The sequence below is a fragment of the Catharus ustulatus genome, chromosome 7, assembly GCF_009819885.2.
Source record: "Catharus ustulatus isolate bCatUst1 chromosome 7, bCatUst1.pri.v2, whole genome shotgun sequence".
Classification (NCBI taxonomy): domain Eukaryota; kingdom Metazoa; phylum Chordata; class Aves; order Passeriformes; family Turdidae; genus Catharus; species Catharus ustulatus.
The window spans coordinates 40,174,354-40,197,480 of record NC_046227.1 but is presented as its reverse complement, the minus strand read 5'-3'; the positions used below and the strand labels follow the sequence as shown (position 1 = coordinate 40,197,480).

Genomic DNA, 23,127 nt, shown 5'->3' with positions numbered 1-23,127 from the left:
AGATACACTCACAGATGGGCAGTCCAAGATTTGCTTTTCCACTTTCAGTACTAATAAGAGGACAAAGACTCTCCCTTAACCTTCCTACTAAACTGAAACAAGACTCAACCCACTTAAGAAAAATACCTGATATTAAATCATGCTACAACAGAAGAAATCTTAAATTCTGTAGTTCTGCATTAAAAAAGAAAAAAGTGCAGGATGCTGTTGTATCCTGTGCAGGACCAAGGCTCCCTGTGAGCCCCATGGAGTGAAGGACACCACCACGTCCAACATTTGGATGTGATTACACACTACCACAAGTTCAGAAGGACACTACAGCTGTAAGAACAAGGAAAGTCCCTTCCAGAAGAAGGCATCTCTATGTTTAAGCAGTAAGAAACTGTTTAAGGACTACCAAGCCCAGTGGGTTTGATATTCTTTCAATAGAACTGACAGGCAAGTGCCCACAGAACTCTGTAACATGGCTCAGTGACTGAATACAAGGTGCTTCATTTTTATTGTAAAACACTAAGCCCTGCCCTGGAAGGGTTGTGTCTTTCAAAACTGACATGTTTCAAAGTGTGTGTGTGCGTGTGCACACACCCGGCCCAGCTTGGGAGAGGGCAATCCAGGAGGCCAGGGGAGTGCAGGGTCCCAGTGTGCCCAGGCAGGACAAGGCAATCCAGTCTGTGCACACCAGCACCAGGACAAGGCAATCCAGTCTGTGCACACCAGCACCAGGACAAGGCAATCCAGTCTGTGCACACCACCAGCAATCCACTCTGTGCACACCAGCACCAGGACAAGGCAATCCAGTCTCACACCAGCACCAGGACAAGACAATCCAGTCTCACACCAGTACCAGGACAAGGCAATCCAGTCTGTGCACACCAGCACCAGGACAAGGCAATCCAGGCTCACAGCACCAGGACAAGACAATCCTGTCTCACACCAGCACCAGGACAAGGCAATCCAGGCTCACAGCACCAGGACAAGGCAATCCAGTCTCACACCAGCACCAGGACAAGGCAATCCAGTCTCACACCAGCACCAGGACAAGGCAATCCAGTCTGTGCACACCAGCACCAGGACAAGGCAATCCTGTCTCACACCAGCACCAGGACAAGGCAATCCAGGCTCACACCAGCACCAGGACAAGGCAATCCAGTCTGTGCACACCAGCACCAGGACAAGGCAATCCAGGCTCACAGCATCAGGACAAGGCAATCCAGGCTCACAGCACCAGGACAAGGCAATCCAGTCTCACAGCACCAGGACAAGGCAATCCAGTCTCACACCAGCACCAGGACAAGGCAATCCAGTCTCACACCAGCACCAGGACAAGGCAATCCAGTCTCACACCAGCACCAGGACAAGGCAATCCAGTCTCACACCAGCACCAGGACAAGGCAATCCAGTCTCACACCAGCACCAGGACAAGGCAATCCAGTCTCACACCAGCACCAGGACAAGGCAATCCAGGCTCACAGCATCAGGACAAGGCAATCCAGGCTCACAGCACCAGGACAAGGCAATCCAGTCTCACAGCACCAGGACAAGGCAATCCAGTCTCACACCAGCACCAGGACAAGGCAATCCAGTCTCACACCAGCACCAGGACAAGGCAATCCAGTCTCACACCAGCACCAGGACAAGGCAATCCAGTCTGTGCACACCAGCACCAGGACAAGGCAATCCAGTCTCACACCAGCACCAGGACAAGGCAATCCAGTCTCACACCAGCACCAGGACAAGGCAATCCAGTCTCACACCAGCACCAGGACAAGTCAATCCAGTCTCACACCAGCACCAGGACAAGTCAATCCAGTCTCACACCAGCACCAGGACAAGGCAATCCAGTCTCACACCAGCACCAGGACAAGGCAATCCAGTCTCACACCAGCACCAGGACAAGGCAATCCAGGCTCACACCAGCACCAGGACAAGGCAATCCAGTCTCACACCAGCACCAGGACAAGGCAATCCAGTCTCACACCAGCACCAGGACAAGGCAATCCAGGCTCACACCAGCACCAGGACAAGGCAATCCAGTCTCACACCACCAAGACAAGGCAATCCAGTCTCACAGCACCATCACTGGCTGCAGAGCCACTCCTGCCAAGTGGAGTCTTCTGGGACAGGACACAGACTGCTGCCATGGAAAATGCACGCATGAGGAGAGAGCAACATTTCATCCTTTTGCTCTCGAGACTCTGGGAAGACCAGAAAAAGAGAGAAACTAGCATGCAATGGGAAGCAAACTCATTACACCCTAGCAAAGGAAGCAGTGAAGTGCACTGAGTGAGAAACAACCCAGGCAAAATTAGAATAAATGGTTCAAATGGCCAGTCTTTGCCAACTCTGCTTGTACTTGACGTTATTTGCTCACATTCTGGCATTTATTTCTGCACTTTGGATTACTTTATCAGTACACAAAACATTAATGTTCTCCTGTAGCTCTTAAAAAAACCCAATAATTTTAAAATAAAACAGTGAAAAACAGAGGTTATTCAGACCACTGAAGTAATTTGCATATGTGTTTCAAGGGCAGAATTTTTTTTGAGGGCGGGTGCTTATACGTACATGGGATACATTAGCTTCTGAAAAGACATTTACCACATTAAATACTCAATGTTCAGAAAAAAACTTAAGCTCTTTAATAAGTGACAAGAGCAGCTGAAAGTGGGCAAAGCAACACAAGATAATCAAACCCAGCTCCATATTTTAAGCATGAAACAATGCTTCTTCTATTGCACGATATTTTTAGAATAACAACAAAAAGTCAAACTGAAACTTAAAAGTATTCCATTCCAAGTTCAATGTTCCAGACAGTGAATGTGTACTTTATGTACCACAAATGCCCTTTACTCTTAAAATTCAAAGCCTAATATCACAGAGCTTTTGGACAGAAAAGGCCAATTGGATTTACATATTTAGATTTTAAAAGGCAAACTTATTTTCTTTAATGGTCTTTCAGTTTTCCAGAGTGGTACCTGAAGCCTTGATGCTCTCAGCTCAGTTCAGTGTATTAGTCAGAAATGCTGAGTGAGATGTAATGCAAGACAGAGGAGTTAAAACCTGCATTTAGATGACAGTCAGTTGAGAATCAAACCTTTACTGCTACAGGCAAGTAATTCTTAAAAACCACAAACAAACAAACAATAAATAATAACAACAACAACAAAAAACACCAAAAAAAACCCCAAACAAAATCCTCCAGTGACAGTGAATTTCAGCACATTTCTGTTTTCCATTCCTAGTGCTGCCCCAGTGCTGCACATCAGGCTTGCAGCAGGGGCCTGGGAAAGGAAAGGGAGAAAGTAAACCAGGGGTGGTGGAACCTCCTATGAGCGATCACAGCTCTTGCCTTTGAAAGCCATTTTACTTATGAAAAAGAATACTCAGTATAATTTCAATTTCTTAATTGTATCTGATGATGTGAATAAGAGAGGCAATTTTGAATCCAGAGATTTCATCCAACGCTTAGTATACAATATTCCTAAAGGGCAAGGCAGACAAATAAAAGTAACTAATGACACACCAACCTACAATGGAGCATAATGCAGAAATAAAGGCTCCAGTCTGTACAAACATTCAAAAGGCTGCACACTCATATTTCACTCAAAGATAGAAGAGGAAGGAAACTAATGCAAATGCAAACTAAGTGTCAAAAAGTACTGTAAAAATTCAAGATCTGAATCAAACAAGACACAAGAAAGATCTATTAATATGAACCCTTTTTGCAGACCAAATTTTAAAAAAATCTAAATATGCAGGCTATCCCTGAAAGTCTGATGTATACAAATTCATAAGTACTTCAATAACTTTTATTTCAGAAATCAAAACCACCCACCTTGTTTTTCCAGATTCTCTGCCTTTAAAGCACTACCCTTGCTACATTTTAAACATTATCTTTTTGTTTACATAATAATCTGTCCCTTGTTATTTTACCACTACTATTAATATCTAACCACCCTTGAAGATGAAAAACCTAAAGTCCCAACTACTTACCCCACTGAATTTCTACTGACATCAATGAAGTTTCCAGGCATACCATGTACTACATTTGATGTTCAACTTCTGATGGGATTTAGTGCAGGAAGAACTGCAAACTAAGCACAATACTGCCATTATTTGTGTTCCTTCAGGCCTGAGATTGGGTCAACAGAATGACAACGCTCACGCTACTCCAAAGCCATCTGAAATAACTCAGCATGTTCTGCAGAAACTTCATACACAGGATTTTATTGTCTTTTTAAATTAAAATACCTTACATGTATTTTATACTGAATGAGCTTTTGCTTAGTAAGTAAAAAAAAAGCAGATTCTCCAATGCAGGCAAGCTGCTGAGTTTGGGACAGTTAAAGAAAACGAATGCAGCTGGAAAGCAGATGGAAGTACAGAAACCTAACAGGAAATAGTAATACAAATTTATCTCTGAAGCATTATTAAGCATCTAAGAATGACTAGGTCTGTAGAATTTCTTAACTGACCATAATTAAGAAGTATTTTCTGTTTATATTCTGAAGATATTATGTATATTCTTTTTACTATCACCTTCATCATAGGCACAGACAGGACTTAAAAGTAACCTGGTAGAACCTGAACTTGAATAAGTCTCCCGGCTCTGATTGCTTGAACTGTGTCATTAACATAAAATTTGTATGCTATATTAAAACAAAAACAGCCAGCTCCTTTCAGCCGAGGCCAGAGGCAGATCATCTCCTTGTGGTTACAGAGGTCAAGTTAAAAACCTCAAGGAAATAAACTGGACAACAAGTAAACCTCAACTATGAGAACAAAGGAGAGAGAGCAGAAACACACAATTCTATGGCTGGTAGAAACACAGGGCAGAAATAGTCAAAGCGATGAGATTGCCTTAAATCTAGAAAATAAAGTGCACTAAGAAAGCAAAGCAAAAGACAAAGAGTAAGGAAAGAGAAGGTGTACCCTCAGCAGAGGCCACAAGGTGAGACAACTCTGCCAGCCCCACTGCAGAGAAATCTCCAAGGAAGAGTTTAAAGAGATAAAATTTATTTGATGACAATAGGATAACAAAGAGAAGAAAGTACCACTTTATACTTTGTTTCTGAGACTAAAAACCTTGAGAAATAAGGGAAAACTGGGAGTAAGTGCTGTACATTTCCAGCTGCATATTTCCAGCTGTGCATTTTATATGAGACATGTAAACACACTGATTATTTTCTGGGACACAAAAATTAATCTTCCTGTTTACCCTCCTCCTCTTGGTTTCAAACATTCCTCACATAGCTTTCTGTAACTTTAAGCTTAACTTAAAGCTTAACTTAAAGTGCAGACTGTGGGTTTTCCTCCTCAGGTTCTGTCCTTTACCAAGTATGCAAGGAAGAACAAGAGAAAAGAATCAACTTGCAGACAGTTATCTCTGTTGTATGGAAATAACTATGTCTGAAGGGTTATAAAGACAGGTTTCTTCATGCTGCAGAAAACCAGAAAAAATCTGGATGCAGAAAAAGTTGTATGTCTGGGTAAAAAAACAGGTTTGTTTGAAATTTTGCTCATTTGGTACATCTATTTACCTAAGTAGGACATGAACCACTTTTGTCTTCAAATCCACACTTAGAAATAACTTCCATGAGCTTTGCTTGCAAAAGCTGTTCTACACAACTTGCTGCCTACACAGCTCTTCTCACCTGTGTTCATGTATGTTTGCACAAATTGATAATTACATATGTGCATGTTTAAACACACTTATTTTGCTTAATTTAGATTTTATCTAGTTCTACAACAGCCACATCTAAATAAACCCGTTTTAAGAAAACATTTGTAGAATTTCTACTGAAGCAACTGCAGGGTTTGAGCCCAACAATGTACCTCCAATTACTGCTTTTGGTGGTGCTTGAGGCATCATTTTTCCAAAAGTGACATTTCCACGTGACAGCCTTTCACCTGATCAAGGCAGAAGTTATTTCTACAGAGACATTGTACAAATCTTCAGCAGAGCACTTCAGTCTCTCTTGGAAAGCATCAATACTAGCTCTTGCAACCCTCTTTTTCATGGTAACACCAAATTTAAGAATCTATTAGAACTCACAATCAATATGCCCAGCAGCTATATTTCAAAAATATTATGCACAGTTTCATCTATTAAGCCCTTATGTCCGAGCCAATGAAAAATTCTCATATCAAAAACCACACAAGCTACTTTTAAAAAAAGCACTGATTTCTTTTTGTGCTTTAACCCTTTTACACTTTTTAATATTCCAGAAGTGCCTGCCTTCAATCCAGAAAAAACCACACCACTGCTACTTGCACTAGTTCCAGGAGGCCAGCAGCTGTAAAACCCATCAGAGTTAACACACAAACAGGAAGCTCTATTCAGTCAAACAGGAATCATCCCACTCAGATCTGAATTACACAGACTTCCAGGCGCTCCCTCCATGCAGCCCATGGGACAGCTGGGGTTACTTCAGTTCAAGAAGAAGCTGCTGCAGTTTAGCCTAAACCCCTTCCAGTTAGACTCCAAATTGTCCTACGTGGTCAGGGCACAGCTGCATCACCCTGGCGTCCCTCCTGCACTGGCTGGGCTGCCCACCATGACCCCTGGTGCTTTTACCCTTCCAGCTCCTCAGCATCACTCCTAAACAAGAACATACTCAAAAAAGACCATGAACATACTCAAAAAAGATCATGCAGTCTTCCCACCTGTGTTCAGGGTGGCCCTACTGAGAGGCACCATCTCCTTCCTCCCGCATTCAGAAGCTCTGAAAAACCTGGAAACTTTTCCAAAGCCTCATAAGCAAAAAGTCAGGCCCATGTGCCCCCAGAGCTGAGAGAAGCTCAGGTAAATCTGAGGTAAATCTAAATTTACTACTGCATTCCTCTCTCCAACAGCAGTTGGAAGGAACGGCCATGGCCACGTCCACAGCTCCCATTACTGGGGTGCATTTCTACCCTCTTCAGACACCAGGAAATTCAGAGCTCTTGTTGCTACTCCATATCCAAAGGGTGGTGAAGTGGGAAAACTACAATCAAAAAACCCTTCAGTTTCTTCCTGTTTTCACTTTAAAGATCAGGGAGATGAGCGAGAAAAGTAAGCTCTACAAAGACCAATGTTCTCTGCCTTGCTTCACATCTTTTCTAAAAGTGGAGAAATGTCTTAGAGTTGAAAGAATTGGAATGTGCTTTGGAACAACAGAGAAAGAGAAAAAACCAGACTGGACTTCACAGGGAGCCCTGGTGTAACACAGAACAGAATAAAATGCACATATCTCTCTTCAAACTTTTCACATCATCTTCAAATAAAAAAAAATCCCTAAATCTCTGAAATCCAATATATAAATTATTTACTTTCTTTTAAAAAGCTGCTCCTGAACTCCTCCTTGCTCTAGCTCTCACCAGTCAGGCATTATTCACCAATTTTTTTCTCAATACTTGGTTTCCATAACATCTAATTAATACATGAAACTCTGGAGCTCTGCTTAAAAAACAACAAAAAACCCCAAACAAATAAACAAATCCACCAAACCAAAAATTAAACCAAAAAACTTCCCACGATCTAACAATCTTCCCTTGTTGCTCACAATTACAGCTGCATTTTATTTGCAAAAACAGAGAAAAATCTTCTTTTGCACATATGAATACAGACAGATGTCATGAGATCCTAAAATAAAAAGTCATGCCTTCTGACCTACAGGAAAAAGGTTTTTCTAAGCTTCAGATTTTAATCAAGGCCTGGTCAGAGCTTCATTCTAAGCAGACCAATTTTCCTTTTGAGCCAAAACCAACTTCCATCTAGTATTTTAACAAAAAAATGTACCAGTGAAAGCCTCACCACAGGAATCTTTAGTCCACTCTCTTTAAACAACCCCAGCTGGTGACTTCAAGTCAGCAGCACACTCAGAATGGACAGGATGCCTTTGGTCTTGTTCTGAGATCATTTCTGTGCACGTCTGATCTAGTGTCAGTGCTCTTTCCAGTCAGCATAGCTCCCATCGTCCAGTCATTTAGAAAAGAACTGTGGCAGAGCACAAACTTACAAGACCATAGAAATTTCCTGAAGAACAGCACATTACCTGCCAGATGAACTCAGACCTGGCTTTTGCAAAAGAACAGTGAAAACACCCTCCACTTGTAGGGCTCAGTGTAACTACACAATTTTAAAAGTGCAATGCAAGACACGTATATAACTTGCTTTCAAAGACAACAGGACTGTTGTTTTAAAGGTTCCAATAAACAAGGATGTGTCAGCTTTATTATGCTCTATTCTTTATGTATTTAAGAAGTGGCCAGATTTATTTATTTATACTTTACTCAGGGATTAAGAAGCTCATGTTGCCAAAGAGCATAAATTTACTCTTTTGGATAATTTAGGATCAAACTCATCAGAAAATCAGAAATGTTCTTCTACATTAACAGTCTGAAGTTAAAAATGTAACTCTGAAAAACAGGTAACTTTCACTCAGGTCCATGAGCTCTCCAGGCACTGCAGCAAAGACTTCAGCAGGCCTGGCACAGAGCAGGCAGTTCACAGCAGCCACCAACACCTGCATGAGCACAACCAGGGCAGCACAGCACACACAGCCTGCTCTCAGGACTTCCACAATCACAACCAGGGCAGCCCAGCACACACAGCCTGCTCTCAGGATTCCCACAATCACAACCAGGGCAGCACAGCACACACAGCCTGCTCTCAGGATTCCCACAATCACAACCAGGCAGCACAGCACACACAGCCTGCTCTCAGGATTCCCAGAATCACAACCAGGGCAGCCCAGCACACACAGCCTGCTCTCAGGATTCCCACAATCACAACCAGGCAGCACAGCACACACAGCCTGCTCTCAGGATTCCCACAATCACAACCAGGCAGCACAGCACACACAGCCTGCTCTCAGGATTCCCACAACCACAACCAGGGCAGCCCAGCACACACAGCCTGCTCTCAGGATTCCCACAATCACAACCAGGGCAGCACAGCACACACAGCCTGCTCTCAGGATTCCCAGAATCACAACCAGGGCAGCCCAGCACACACAGCCTGCTCTCAGGATTCCCACAATCACAACCAGGGCAGCACAGCACACACAGCCTGCTCTCAGGATTCCCAGAATCACAACCAGGCAGCACAGCACACACAGCCTGCTCTCAGGATTCCCACAATCACAACCAGGCAGCCCAGCACACACAGCCTGCTCTCAGGATTCCCACAACCACAACCAGGGCAGCCCAGCACACACAGCCTGCTCTCAGGATTCCCACAATCACAACCAGGGCAGCACAGCACACACAGCCTGCTCTCAGGATTCCCAGAATCACAACCAGGGCAGCCCAGCACACACAGCCTGCTCTCAGGATTCCCACAATCACAACCAGGGCAGCACAGCACACACAGCCTGCTCTCAGGATTCCCAGAATCACAACCAGGCAGCACAGCACACACACAGCCTGCTCTCAGGATTCCCACAATCACAACCAGGCAGCACAGCACACACAGCCTGCTCTCAGGATTCCCACAATCACAACCAGGGCAGCACAGCACACACAGCCTGCTCTCAGGATTCCCACAATCACAACCAGGCAGCCCAGCACACACAGCCTGCTCTCAGGATTCCCACAATCACAACCAGGCAGCCCAGCACACACAGCCTGCTCTCAGGATTTCCAGGAGCACCTGTTCTCACTGGAGATGCAGAACAAGTGTCCTGGAGCTGCCCAGGACAAGCCCTGCTGCCCCACAGCGTGGACACTCCTGGGTGCACAGTGCTCAACTCCTCTGGGTATAAAACATCACAGTAATATTCATACCTGGGTCTTTCTTGGTCCCTTTGCCACCCTCTCGACTCTTTTTCAGAACGGCCTTTAACATTTTAAATGCTGCTCCTAGAGAATTACAGAGAGAAACAAAAATAAATGCAATGCCCATTCATACATGTTGAAACAAAAAACAGGATCAATACAAATAAAACAGTGGGGTAACTAGAAGAAACATTCTGGTAGTTACATTTATTTCTCACAGTGTCACTTGGTTAAGCAAAGTACTGATGCACAAGGGATGTTTCAATACTTTAACTAAGCAAATAAGAGTTTGCTGTCTTCTGGTACAGAAAAATAATGCAGCATTCTCCACATTCCACATCCAATTGCAGTTACAGGGCTAAACCTGAGTAAGTTGCTGTAAGGCACTCCATCAAAAATAAACTAAAATCAAACTCTAACTCCTGACCAGACTTCAGCAGCCTGACTGGCAGCAGTGGGAACAGCCTGGTGCCAGCTGGGAATGCCACCTGCAGGACTGTACAGGGGGACAACAGCAGGACACAGTTTCACCCTCATTCTGTCCCCACACACAGCACACAGGGCACCTGAGCAACAACCTCCTCCATCCCTCAATGCTTCCTGTCTGCCACACGGCACACTTCACAGTCAACCTCAGGTGAGCACCAGCTGCAGATCTCAGAGCAGTAAGAAGCATAAGAAAAATATATTTGGGTTGATAAACCTGAATGACAGTTCTTTCACATAAGTAGCTTCAGTTACAGAGCAAGGAAAACAGAATTACGAAGCGTACCTCTTTCTCAAAAAGCTTTCTGGGAGCATCTGTGAATCATAATTTGTTTTCTCTATTGAAAAATTCAAAAGGTATCACATTTTAGAAAACTTGCAGTATGGAATATGCAACAAGAAGGGGGGAAAAAGTAATCTGGCTATGGTGTCTTAGGTGACAGACTGCCACGAACCCCACGTGAGACAGAAAAAGCAAAAGTTTTCCACCCAAAAATGATGGATTCCTCAGAAAGAAATGGATTCTCTTAGTTTGATGAAATAAAGCAGAGAAAGAGAAATCAGCAACAGCCCAGGAACCATGCTGGGTGTGGCACTGCCAGGTGTCACACAGGACAGGGACAACACAGGAACCATGCTGAGGAAAAAAAGGAAGACCTGAAAAGTCACATATTATATTTCACTTTCTTATTTTGCAAATAGTAGTATGAATTTTCTATTAACCAGAACAGACAGGCTTGATATAGAACCAGAACTCTACTTCCTATTCTTAGAACATGGATAAGTGTTAATGAGAGACCAAATAAAAGGAATCAAGGACAATTCCATCCTAGATTTTCTCTTCTTGGAATTGAGGCCAATTCCCCTACTGTGCAAAGAGTTCTTCAAGGATCTGTTCCAACACAGCACAGCACTGGCATGCAAGATGGCTGCTCATTCAGAGGAGATATGAAAAGTGCCTGCTACCTGGAAATAAAGTTCATTTCCTTCCTTTTCAGCTTCAGGCAATGCATTTCTCCATACTCACGGTTCACACCTCAGGAACACCAACCAAAGTGAACAGTGGTAGTGTGCACTGATAATTGGTCATGCCTTGAACCAGGCACAAGGTACTGGATGTTGTTTTGTTTTAAAGGATACGAATAGGACATTTTCCAGTAATGTGGGACACTGCCTTTCTAAGCACACTGCACCTTCTGTCTCCTCACAGCTAAGCTGAAGTAGAATCACTCCCTGACTCAGACTTCAGGAACCCTTTCAGCTACTGCAAGTGCTTCCCTTTGGTAAACAACTCTAGTTTACATTTTCTAAATTCCAGTTTTTAAATTCTGCATGAAACTCTTTGTTTGGTGTTTTGTTGGGTTTCTTAAAGATTTTAAAATTATCTTTCCCATTTTAAAATGGGTATTAATTGTGGACTTGTCACCCCAGAGTGCTAGTAATAACATCCCAAGAGAACTCTTCTGCTTGTGGAACTGAAGGTGCTGTCAGCTGCTGACAAAGGTGGATTCCCAGCTCACACCAAGAGCATTTTCAAACGGGTGCTGTCCTCCCACCAGTTCAACTGTTTGTGTTGAGATGCAGAAGACATTCCATACAACTGCTTCCTGCTCGGAGCAGGGGGGAAAGGGCAGAAAGTCTCTCAATTCAGTAATTTGTAATGATCAGCTTCTTTATAAAAGCTTTATAAAACACAGCTCATGGAAAGAGTCAGGAGCACAGGAACACACAACAGTTCATTTCTCAACCTTTCTAAGTTAAGTACTTCATTATCTGAGGGATCCCCTCTGAAAAGCAGAGATGGAAAAACCTCTCCATATTTTCCCTCAGCCTGCAAGTCTCTCCTTAAAACTCAGCAACTTCCTTGCATGGGAGTGTTTTCCATATGAAGCTACTACTGAAGACCCTGACATCAGGAACAGGATGATTCACAGCTCCTGCTCCACCTCCCTCACCTCTCAGAGAGGACTATTTTCCAAGATCTACCCACAGGAGTCCATCACTGCTGCAGAGGTCAAATAAACTAATGCCACACGGCAGGTAAGCAAGTGAGCTACTGCCCAGAACTCCTGACATTTACACTCCTTACATTACTACCCACAGCTGTGTTCAAGCTTCCTTATTTAGATCCTGAAAACCAGTGAGCATCTATTTGCAAAGAAATAAAAGGTAGAACATCTTAGTCCACTGTCTGCACAGAAGTACTTAAGGATTTGCTACCCTTCAGTGTGAGATTTATTAAACATATACTTCAAATAATCTGTATTTTTAAAAGTGTATTTTGCATTTCTGAATCCAAAGATTCAAACATTTGAATCCCAAGATCCTGAGCTTCAGAAAACTTCATTTAGTCAGAGCTGCTTTCACTGCCTACAAACACATTCAGAGTGCCATTCTATGTGTCACACAGAAAAGTTCCAACACTTCCCTTTTATGGCAAATTCAAAGTCCTTTAGCTGAACTGCAGACTTCAAACAAGAGGAATATACAGCAAAAAACAATACTTAAAGGAGCAAGGTATTCATACAACAAATTCAGACAATAAGTAAAACAATCCTTTAAACTTACTACATTTGGGTCACCTACAGCTAGCATTTTGTAAAAAACAGAGGGCACATCCCCATATATTAAATTACTGATTCATGAATGAACAGACATTTGAAGAGAACAGTGTTTTTACTTTTTAAGATGCAACTTCCAGTGAGATCTATTTCTGTTATGATCATTCAAGTGCATGAATGAAAATGATAAAGCATTCACTGGAGAGGTCTGTCCCTGACTCTCTGTCCCTACAGCCAAGTAAAACATGCTATATGTATTGTTTCCAATAGGCTATATTTAGCCAGACCCACTAAAGTTAAACAGTTATTATTGAAATATTTTAAACAATACCCTAAACAATTATGGTCTTTACCCTATGTAGGTATTTCTCATGCAGAAAGATCAATAAAGGTACAAAAGATATACAATACAGATAAGCTGTAGTACATTTGTGTTAGTCGCTCTTCATTCAATCGTCTAATTATTATCAAACTTACCTATGAGATACTCCACATTTTCTCCCTCTCACCTGACCCAGTGAAAGCTATGCAGCAGTTTAAAAGGAAACTGCAAAAGAACAGCAAGGTTTCCAGTTTGCTGTTCACTTCTGAAGTGGAATTATGCCCTGAAGCACTATTAAAATACAATAGGAGGTGAAAGATGAGGAAGTGTGAGAAAAACCTCATTATCATGTTAGCTGCTAGAATGTGCTTTTGCCGTCACTTTTTTCCCACAGTCTGGACCTAGATTTAATTTCTCAGATGCCACAGATGTAACTATTCAGTCCTGAAGTCACCCAGTTTTCTGCTACGCTACCATTTTACCAAATTGCTGATTATTTTGGCCAGTGTCCCTGAGGGCTGTCAGCACAGGGGAATAGCTGGTCACTTCACTTGACTGCTGTCCAAAACTCCTGGGCAGGTGCCAGACACTGCATAAATGACTCTTTATCACTATTTCAGAGATTGCTGCTCCCCAGATACTCGTCACTACCCTGAAGCACGGAGGAAGCTGATCTTCACTGAAGCAGATGGAGAGCACTCACAAGCCAGAACTCTTCACCTCAAAGGTCGTAAGCCCTGTTTGAACCAAGCCCAAGGATTCAGCAATCCTGGAGAATCACAAGTGGAATCACCAGTCTGGCTACACTGGGAAAGAAGAGCAGCAGCTGTCAACACAACCTGAAAATCTTACCTGTTCACAGCTTTTCCTTGTATGAAAAATACCTGGCCACAGCAGAGGTGTTTCAGACTTTTTGTTCCCATTCTGCTGAGACCCTCCAGAGAAAATGCCAGGACCACAGCCATCTACCTTTTTCTACAGTTTTCCCTTTCTTCAGTTATGACTTACAAAACAAAATTAAAACTAACTAATCCAATAAAATCCCAAACCAGGTCAGTGTTATGTCCAGAAGAGAGGTGAGTTTTTTCATCATCACAGCTACTTTGCAGGTTTTCAACAAATCTAGTATCCCTGAGATTTTTATTTTTTAAAAGAAACATCACACTAATACAGACAGCTGTATTTTCTTGAGCAATAATATAAGATGATGTTGATAAAACTCACAGCTTCTTTCTATTTTAGCTCCTCATCATATCTAGTTCCAGATCTCCTACATTCTTCATCCTTCTTATCAGGTATTTTCAGGATTTTATTCTCTGCTTTTTCATGGAATTTTCATCCTGTTTCACTAAGAGTTTTCTCTCTATTTAAACACAGACCAGAACATGCACCTATATTTGGTGCCAATCTTTTCTTCCCCATGTCAGATACTCTTAGAAATTCTGAGATGGTATGTTTTCTATAAACTCTAATCATAAAATACCTGATCTTGAAATGGCTGGGAATCACAGCCACTCACTTTTTCTAGAAATCAAATGCAGAGCTCCATCCAGAATCTGTACACAAACACATTACTTACTTCCTACTTCACAGGCAGAGGTGAACATATTTTTTACTAAGTATACACTTCTGAAGGTTTTAATGTGGCTTTTAAAATATACTACTCTGATGACAAATGGATGTTGATGTTTTCTTCCTTAGGATAACTACTGTTAGCTTTAGCTAGTAGAGGTGGAATGGTATGTGATGAGCTTGAGATATCCTAAAGTGACAGAAAGGAAACATCAGGACTCACTAGGACTTCTTTGATTAGGGCACAGTCACAGAATGGCTGAGGTGGGAAAGGACCTCTGAAGATCATCTGGTCCAGCCCCTGGTCAGGGCAAGTCGCACAACAAAGTCTTGGAAACCTCAATCAAAAATACAAAGCAAAATTATTTCCTTCAGAGAACATAACTAAAGGGATCCCTGTGCTGGTTTGGGGTTAGAGTTAGTAACAATTACTGTAACGTGACCTATACTGTACTAGATACCAATTACTATAACGTACCTCCTGCAACCCTCCTCCTCCTCCTAAAAAAATTTCCTTAAAAAGCAAGTGCTAAGTGACCCTATAATGTGGGAATGAGCAGGAACACAAAGCTCAAACATACTGGACTGTCCAAGACACATTAGTACAATTGCACAACTACACACACACACACAAAAAGAAGGGTATATATCTTTGTGGACAAAATAAATTAGCAAACTTTGGAATTAAACATTAACATTTTTGAGGATGCCTAAAGAACAGACATATAAGTGACATAATCCAGAAAGTATGTTGGGTATCTGTGTATACTGCCTCTTCAACCTTAGAGCATCTCAGAACACATTCCTGCTCCCAGCAGCCTGCAGGAAGGGCAACAAACTTATTTCCATGTCACCTAGGAGGAGCAAAGCCCAGTTTTCTCAAGGTCATGCTGGTGGAGCCTTTACAAGACAGCCAGTGGGGTCAGCCCTGTGCTCCTGCTGCATTGGCCCAGATGAAATTCATCTTCTCTGTGCTTAGAGAAAATGATACAGCAAAAAAGAAGGATCCCACAGCAGGTACAGAAGAAGGAATGGCACTCACTCCCCTGAATCACAACAAACTGCTAGATTACTTGGCTGTTTCCTGAAATCTCACTCATTGAAATGAGGCAAAACACAAATACTACTCTCCCTGCTTTCACCTCAGATCCTGGGATGCTGCCTTTTTCTGTCTCTTGTGAATTGTAAACCTTCCATTTTTGGTTACCTGCTGGAGTTATTTTATAGACAGACTCAGGCATTCTTCTGTAGTGTAAACTCTAAGGAGACACTCAAACATCCATGTTCTCCCAACTCCTTCCCCCTTGAACCACTTTCCATTTCAATGTACAAGGCAGTGGCACTGAGAGCCCTTGTTAGAGCATTAATATCAGCATTGATATCACTAATATCAGCTGTGTGCACGCTCCTGACAGGCAGCACCTCCCCAGGGATCACACCAGGGATCACACCAGGGATCACACACAGGGATCACACACAGGGATCTCACACAGGGATCACACACAGGGATCACACCAGGGATCACACACAGGGATCACACCCAGGGATCACACACAGGGATCACACACAGGGATCACACACAGGGATCACACACAGGGATCACACACAGGGATCACACACAGGGATCACACACAGGGATCACACACAGGGATCACACCCAGGGATCACACCCAGGGATCACACACAGGGATCACACACAGGGATCACACACAGGGATCACACACAGGGATCACACACAGGGATCACACCCAGGGATCACACACAGGGATCACACACAGGGATCACACACAGGATCACAGCCAGGGATCACAGCCAGGGATCACAGCCAGGGATCACAGCCAGGGATCACACCAGGGATCACACCAGGGATCACAGCCAGGGATCACAGCCAGGGATCACACAGGGATCACACACAGGAATCACACAGGGATCACAGCCAGGGATCACACACAGGGATCACACACAGGGATCACACACAGGGATCACACAGGGATCACACACAGAGATCACACACAGGGATCACACACAGGGATCACACACAGGGATCACACACAGGGATCACACACAGGGATCACACACGGGGATCACACACGGGGATCACACACGGGGATCACACACGGGGATCACACACGGGGGATCACAGCCAGGATCACACACAGGGATCACACACAGGGATCACACACAGGGATCACACACAGGGATCACACACAGGGATCACACCAGGCCTCCCCAGTGCCAGCGTGGCGTGGCTGGGCTCTCTTCACACACAGACCCCACACCAGGGAGATTATTCACATGAACTAGACACACACTTGAGGTGGAACTCCTTGTCAGCCACTGCAGAGCTCAAATTAAGGACAAGAACATGGAATACCCAGAACATCCCAGAGTTCACTCAGGAAAAATTAAAGGCTTGTCTATACAAGGGGTAAAGTGCTCCACATTCACATCCTCCCCCATCCTGCAGTAACTCCCTGGTGTAGACAAGATCTTACATGTTCTTACCAAAAATACGGAACACCCGGCAAGCCCGTATTTATTAAAATTTTACAGTTGTCCTGTTGTTTTCAGTAATTAAACAGCCAAGCACCACTAAAGTGTCTAACTCAGATGCCAGAAAGCATTCCTTCCACAGGCAAGTGTCCAAAATAAATAAATTTAAATCCTCGCAACAAAAATTTGGCTACTAGTGGAATACAAACTTTTATACTTAAAATACAAAAGGTAATTATTCATTAAAATCTTCAGTCCCTGTACATCTTTACAAGTTTGCCAGGGCAGTACATACTGGGTGCCCTTAACCTGCTCCTGAGATGCCTACAAGCCCTGCTGTGCATCACAGGAGTGGAGTTCACTGATACACAAAGAGAAGAGAGTCAACGCCAACAAGAACCCACTCAGCTCAAAATCCTGCCAACAGAAGAAAAACTGCAAAGAAACAGAATTAAATTTTTCTCCTGGGGAAGGCTGAGAATTGAAGAAAGCAGGCTCAGTTCAAGCAAGTTTCACTGAGAAGAAAAGTACCTGTTTTTCCTATTAGCTGAGACGATGAAAACAAGTGGAAATCAAACTTATTTCTACCAGATAGAGAGACAGTGTGAGATTCCTCAGATGCCAGACAGCCTGGGACACACAAAAGGAGCTTTCTGGAGAAGCCCAGGTCCCCAGTGAGACCCAGGGCAGTTCTGGGGGCACACACTGCACACAGGGTGCAAGAGCCTCACGGAACCTTCTGCATGGGCATGGGAGGAGCAAAAAGAGAAAAAAAAGTCCTCTCTGACAAACCAGCCAGCATATATTCCTCTGGTGCAGACTTTTACAAAGCTTTCAACTCCAGCAGAACAAAATAATTCAATGTCACTTCAGTTTTCCTGTCCTTATTGTCTTTTAAAGACAAAGTGCAGTGTTTTTGGTCAGGGAAGAAAAACAATATTAATTTGGTCTTTTTTTTCCCCTCAGACTTTCAAACTATGCCCAGTACCTCAAAATGAGTGTAAAATACTTCATAAGCTGCTGCCATCAATCACTGGGTGACTTACTGCAAACTCACAGAAAATATCTGGTGACATACCACAGTGGCACAAAGAATGGCTTAGACAGAGAATAAATAAACAAAAATATACACACCCGCTATGAATTCCAAGAGTTTTGAATATACCAGCACCACTAAATTCTGAAACTGCACAACAGATTAGTACATGATGCTAGAAGGCACAGTGTTCCTATACTCCATTCTACCTTTGCCAAGTATAATTGGAGCATAAAGCCAAGTTTTCTCTTTATGTCTTGTCACATTGTCTCCTAACTTTTCAAAGTAATTCTTGCATGAACACAAACTTTCTGTATCAGTAGTTAGCAAGTGCTGAAAATTTTACCTTACCACGCCTACTTTGTGGTAGCAATATTCCTCTTCAAACATTCAATTGACGGAAAATTTTGTAGAAAAATCCAGGAACTCAGTCCTTACCAACACCAAAAAAATCCCTTTGTGACCTCAGTGGTATTTAGCCCAGTGTAAAACAGACCTTGAAGCATATCAACTAAATAATCAACTGAATTCAAAGGCATTTCTGGTGCAAAACACAAAACCAATCTCCCTCTAAAACTCACACTAAGAATTATTTTGTGTTTTGTCATTCTTGTTCAAAAGCAACAACAAAAAAACCCAAGCAACAAAAAACCCCACACACACAACACAGAAAAAGAATCAAACCCAGCCCACACATTAAAGTCTCTACCAACTTCCACCTCATTTAAATTTCAAAATGCAAAGGTCATACTGTGCTTCTATTCACTCTTATTTGGATATTGTTGAAATACTTAATTTGTTAAAGTATGGTCAGAAATGTAGGTCCTGAGGAAGGGACGTCTGCTAAGACACACATAGATTAGTTTAATTGTAAATGACTGAAAAGAAAAAAGTACAATCTTTAGACTACACAAATTCCAGTGTTTGTTCATATAAAACAAAACTGAAGCAGATAAAATCTGAACTGTGTTTTCAGCAATTAAACACCTCTGCTGTTTTAAGAGTGATAGCTTTGGATTTAACTTAAAACTACCAGCTTTTGACAAGTTAAGACATATTTAATATTTAATGTAGCAAAGTTCCAAGAGCACCTAAGACAACATTTAAAGATGTAAAACCTACCCAAAGGTCCCCAGGCCTGAGTCCATCGTGGAGCTGCAGAGTTCACATTTACACACAAACACACACATCAAAAACCTCCTGTCAGGGCATTTCCTGTGTCCTAACAAGTTCCAGCTTCTCTCCTGCTGGAGCTAAATTTAACCAAGACTAAGATCGAGTCTTAAAAAAAAAAACAAAGCAAAAAAAAACCCCAAACAATAAACCAAAAAACCCCAACAAACAGAAATAACACAAAAAAACAACCTACACCATACACACAACTTCTATGCAGTGCAGCAAACATTTTACAGAACCCTTTGGTCTCATAGCAGTAAATTATCAAATAAATATGCTGCAAACAAGCAGCAGCTCCTCATCCTCTCATGCTACACACTTCAGAAAATGCACTTTAGGGGCTTGGAGACACAGGTGACAGCAGCTCCCACTGCTCAGGTGTGACAGTATGTGACACAGGGCAGGCAGAAGGTGCTGGCCATGGCAAAGAGAGCACCCAGCAGCCTGCAGCAAGCCATGGCCACACTGCCCCACTGTCCCCTGTCCCCTCCCATGGCCACACTGCCCCCTCCCATGGCCACACTGTCCCACTGCCCTCTGTCCCCTCCTATGGCCACACCGCCCCCTGTCCCCTCCCATGGTCACACTGTCCCACTGCCCCCTGTCCCCTCCCATGGCCACACTGTCCCACTGCCCCCTGTCCCCTCCCATGGCCACACTGTCCCACTGCCCCCTGTCCCCTCCCATGGCCCCACTGCCCCCCGTCCCCTGTCCCCTCCCACTGCCCCATATCCCGTGTGCCTCTGGCATCACCTCTGGCCCCAGACAGCGCTGGCACCGCTGTGCCACTGTCACCTGGCACAGCCCCTGTATCGGTCATTCTGACAGAGCTGGGCCCCCAGGGATCTTTTCTTAAAAATAAAAAGGTGATAAATTCCACTAACGCTGGGATCACTGATCGGGGGAAATTCTACTGTAGAGCAAAATGAGACTGCAAACAATTCTGCTGTAGGCTGTGGAGATTTTTTCTCTTTTAACACCATCCTGCATTACAGAAGTCTAAAATACAGAGGAAATCTGTATTTATTGATAATTCACAAATTCTAACTTGCATCACCATGAATTAAGGACAGCTGATAAAAAACACTCAGATATTCAAAATACAGATCTGTAACTTTGTATATATTTTATATATTGTATATGTTTATAATGTAGTTAAAATATTTAAGCTCACTAGAACCCTAAGAAGCATGAAGTTTTCCAATTTCATACACATCTAGATACAGCTGAATTCCCTAATGCACATGAGGAAGAACTAGATGTCTTCAAGACCAGCTGCATTCCCAAAATTATTTTAACCATTTAGACTTCAAAAGTGAATGAGAAGTGCTCCACAGAGTGCCTCACCAAGTCAGTCACCTCACAAATACTGCAAACTATAACCTCTGCACCTGCTGACACAGTATTTACAGAAAAAATTTAGATAATTCAGTGAACCAACTCCAACAGCATCAAGACTGCAAAGGCAGCTCTTGATTTGACTGCAGACATTTAAATTCCTGTGAGGGCTGTGGCAGAACTCTCTGCTGCCATCACTGACCATCACTTCTGCGGCCCAGCAAGGATCCCAGGCTGAGGAGTTGCCCACCCACGGGGCTGAGAGCAAACTGCTCTCTGCCAGCACCCAAGGACTTGTCCCATGGGACAGGACACCGACATCTGGGACACCTCACATCGGCCAGGCTGGCTGATCTGCTCACTCTGAAAGCCAGTGCAACTTCTGCTTTCAAACCAGCACCCTCATTAGAAATTACAGACGAGAAAATATGTGAAATACTGAACTGGTGATAGCGCCTCAGGAAACAAAGCCCATGTCGCAGCAGTGCTCCCAATCACACAGCGCAGAAATGACTCTCACAGGCTCAGCTGCCCAGCCCTTTGCTCCCACATTCTAATGAACATCCCTTAGGCACACAAGTAACTCCACACTTCACACATGGAGGCAAAGCACTTACAGCTAAGATATTGCAAAATTGACTATTCTAGTAACAAAATATTTTACAGATGAAGCCTGTGGCTTAGCAGGCCCCCTCTCGAGATGGGGAGCAAAAAGGAAATTCCAGAAACACAGCAAGAGAAACAGGACTTTTAAAGTTAAATAATTCCATGTACATGAACTAGAAAGCATGTACTTCAAGATGCAGGAGTGGCAATGATGGATGAAAAAAGCCTACACAGTGATGTATCACCTACACAGCACAGAAATCTGACATCACTACGCTGGATAAACCTCTGAAGGTTTATGAAGCTGAAAAACAGGGAGCGGGGAGCAAAAGGACATTTTAGCTATGAAAGGAGACCAAAGCACCCTGAGTGAAAGCACAAACCGAACCAAAGAAAACCCATGCTCCAGTTCAGACTCTCCCAGTACCCAGTAAGCAGGAGATGGACACCATGGGAGACTGCAACATGTCTGTGGAGAGCCCAAACACAGCACACAGATCATCCCCTGAGCTCTGGCGTTTTATACTTAGATAAATAATCTAGTCAATTAAGCATGCTGAAATAGTTTTACAGAACTTCTCAAGTACAGTGAATACTGAAGGATTAATTCAGTCATGCTAAACAATGAATTTTAAAAGGAAAGGATAGTAGGAGACAGCAAAGCAAACAGACATATTAACATTAGACCACACAATAGATATTCTGCCTTAATGAGCAACTGATCCCTTTATTTACTTCCCTTCAGGATAAGATCAGAGAGGTTAAGACTCCACAAAAACACACTTATTAAAACAAAAAAAGGCAGTTATCAAACTAAAGTTAAACACAAAACCAAATGCAGCGAGGATCACGTATTGTTTCAGAGGTTGCTTCTGGGATTTCTTCAGTCTAGTGTTATACTATGCCTTCAATATTCAGTAGCCAGTTTTCTAACAGTGGTGCTTCCTATAAGCAAACATAGTGTTAAGAAATAAAACCTTACACATTTGTAAGGCCATAAGCTGAGATCTGTTTTCCACTGCCACAGCTTTGTGATAAAAAAACTCTCCGACCTCCACATCAAGTCTCAGGAGCTGAAAGCAACCAAAAGACTTTAACTAACCCAGTTTTCTCAGACTTTCCCACACACAAAACCTATAGCTGACCTTTCTCTATTTTTCTGGAAAACATGAAGATCTAGCTCCCGACAGAGCCTGAAATACCACTTTTTAGTCAAAACAGCATCTTTACAGATAAACCTTAATTTTAAAATCGTGGATATAAATTACAATTTACAGATACTTATGGGTGTCATTACAAATAACTAACAGATCACGTGATTTTCAAACTCTTGTGCATGTAAGAATGCTTGCTAAATAATCTTCCACCTTCAAAGAAAGGTTTAATCTTGATAAGAGGAAGAAGTTCAGCTAAAGAAAAACAAACACCTCTCCTAAGACTGCTCAGCTGCCTTCCAACATATAATTCAGATCACAAAGTTGCCATGGCATCAACTTCAGGCCTGTGGTCATACACACAAAATGTCTTTTTTCCTACAGACTCTTATGGGAAGCTGAGCAACTTTGGCCATGAACCAAATATGTTTTGGCTCTAAAGTAGATATAATTCATCACCATTTGGACATTCCAATGGTTAGCTACACTGAGAAAGCAAGACAACCAGCACTTCAGAGCATTTACATAAATGAAGCTTTGAATACACTACCCAAGCAGTGGCAAAAAGAAACAGTACTTGTGTTTACCTTGCTCACTGGCACTATTTAATAGTACATTACCATT

The 23,127-nt window shown here is 42.9% G+C and overlaps 1 protein-coding gene across 9 annotated transcripts in view; it reads right to left on the bottom strand.

Moving 5' to 3' along the window:
- Window positions 1-23,127, bottom strand: part of TANC1 (tetratricopeptide repeat, ankyrin repeat and coiled-coil containing 1) — a 65,201-nt gene that overhangs the window by 35,504 nt on the left and 6,570 nt on the right. For 7 of the 9 annotated variants that reach the window (XM_033064847.1, XM_033064848.1, XM_033064855.1 and 4 more), the window contains exon 2: window positions 9,769-9,843. In XM_033064847.1, the coding sequence (XP_032920738.1) occupies window positions 9,769-9,843 (75 nt within the window). Of the gene's footprint in view, window positions 1-9,768; window positions 9,887-14,923; window positions 15,024-23,127 lie in introns of those variants that run through there. The other 2 variants (XM_033064854.2, XM_033064850.1) reach the window with 2 other exon arrangements.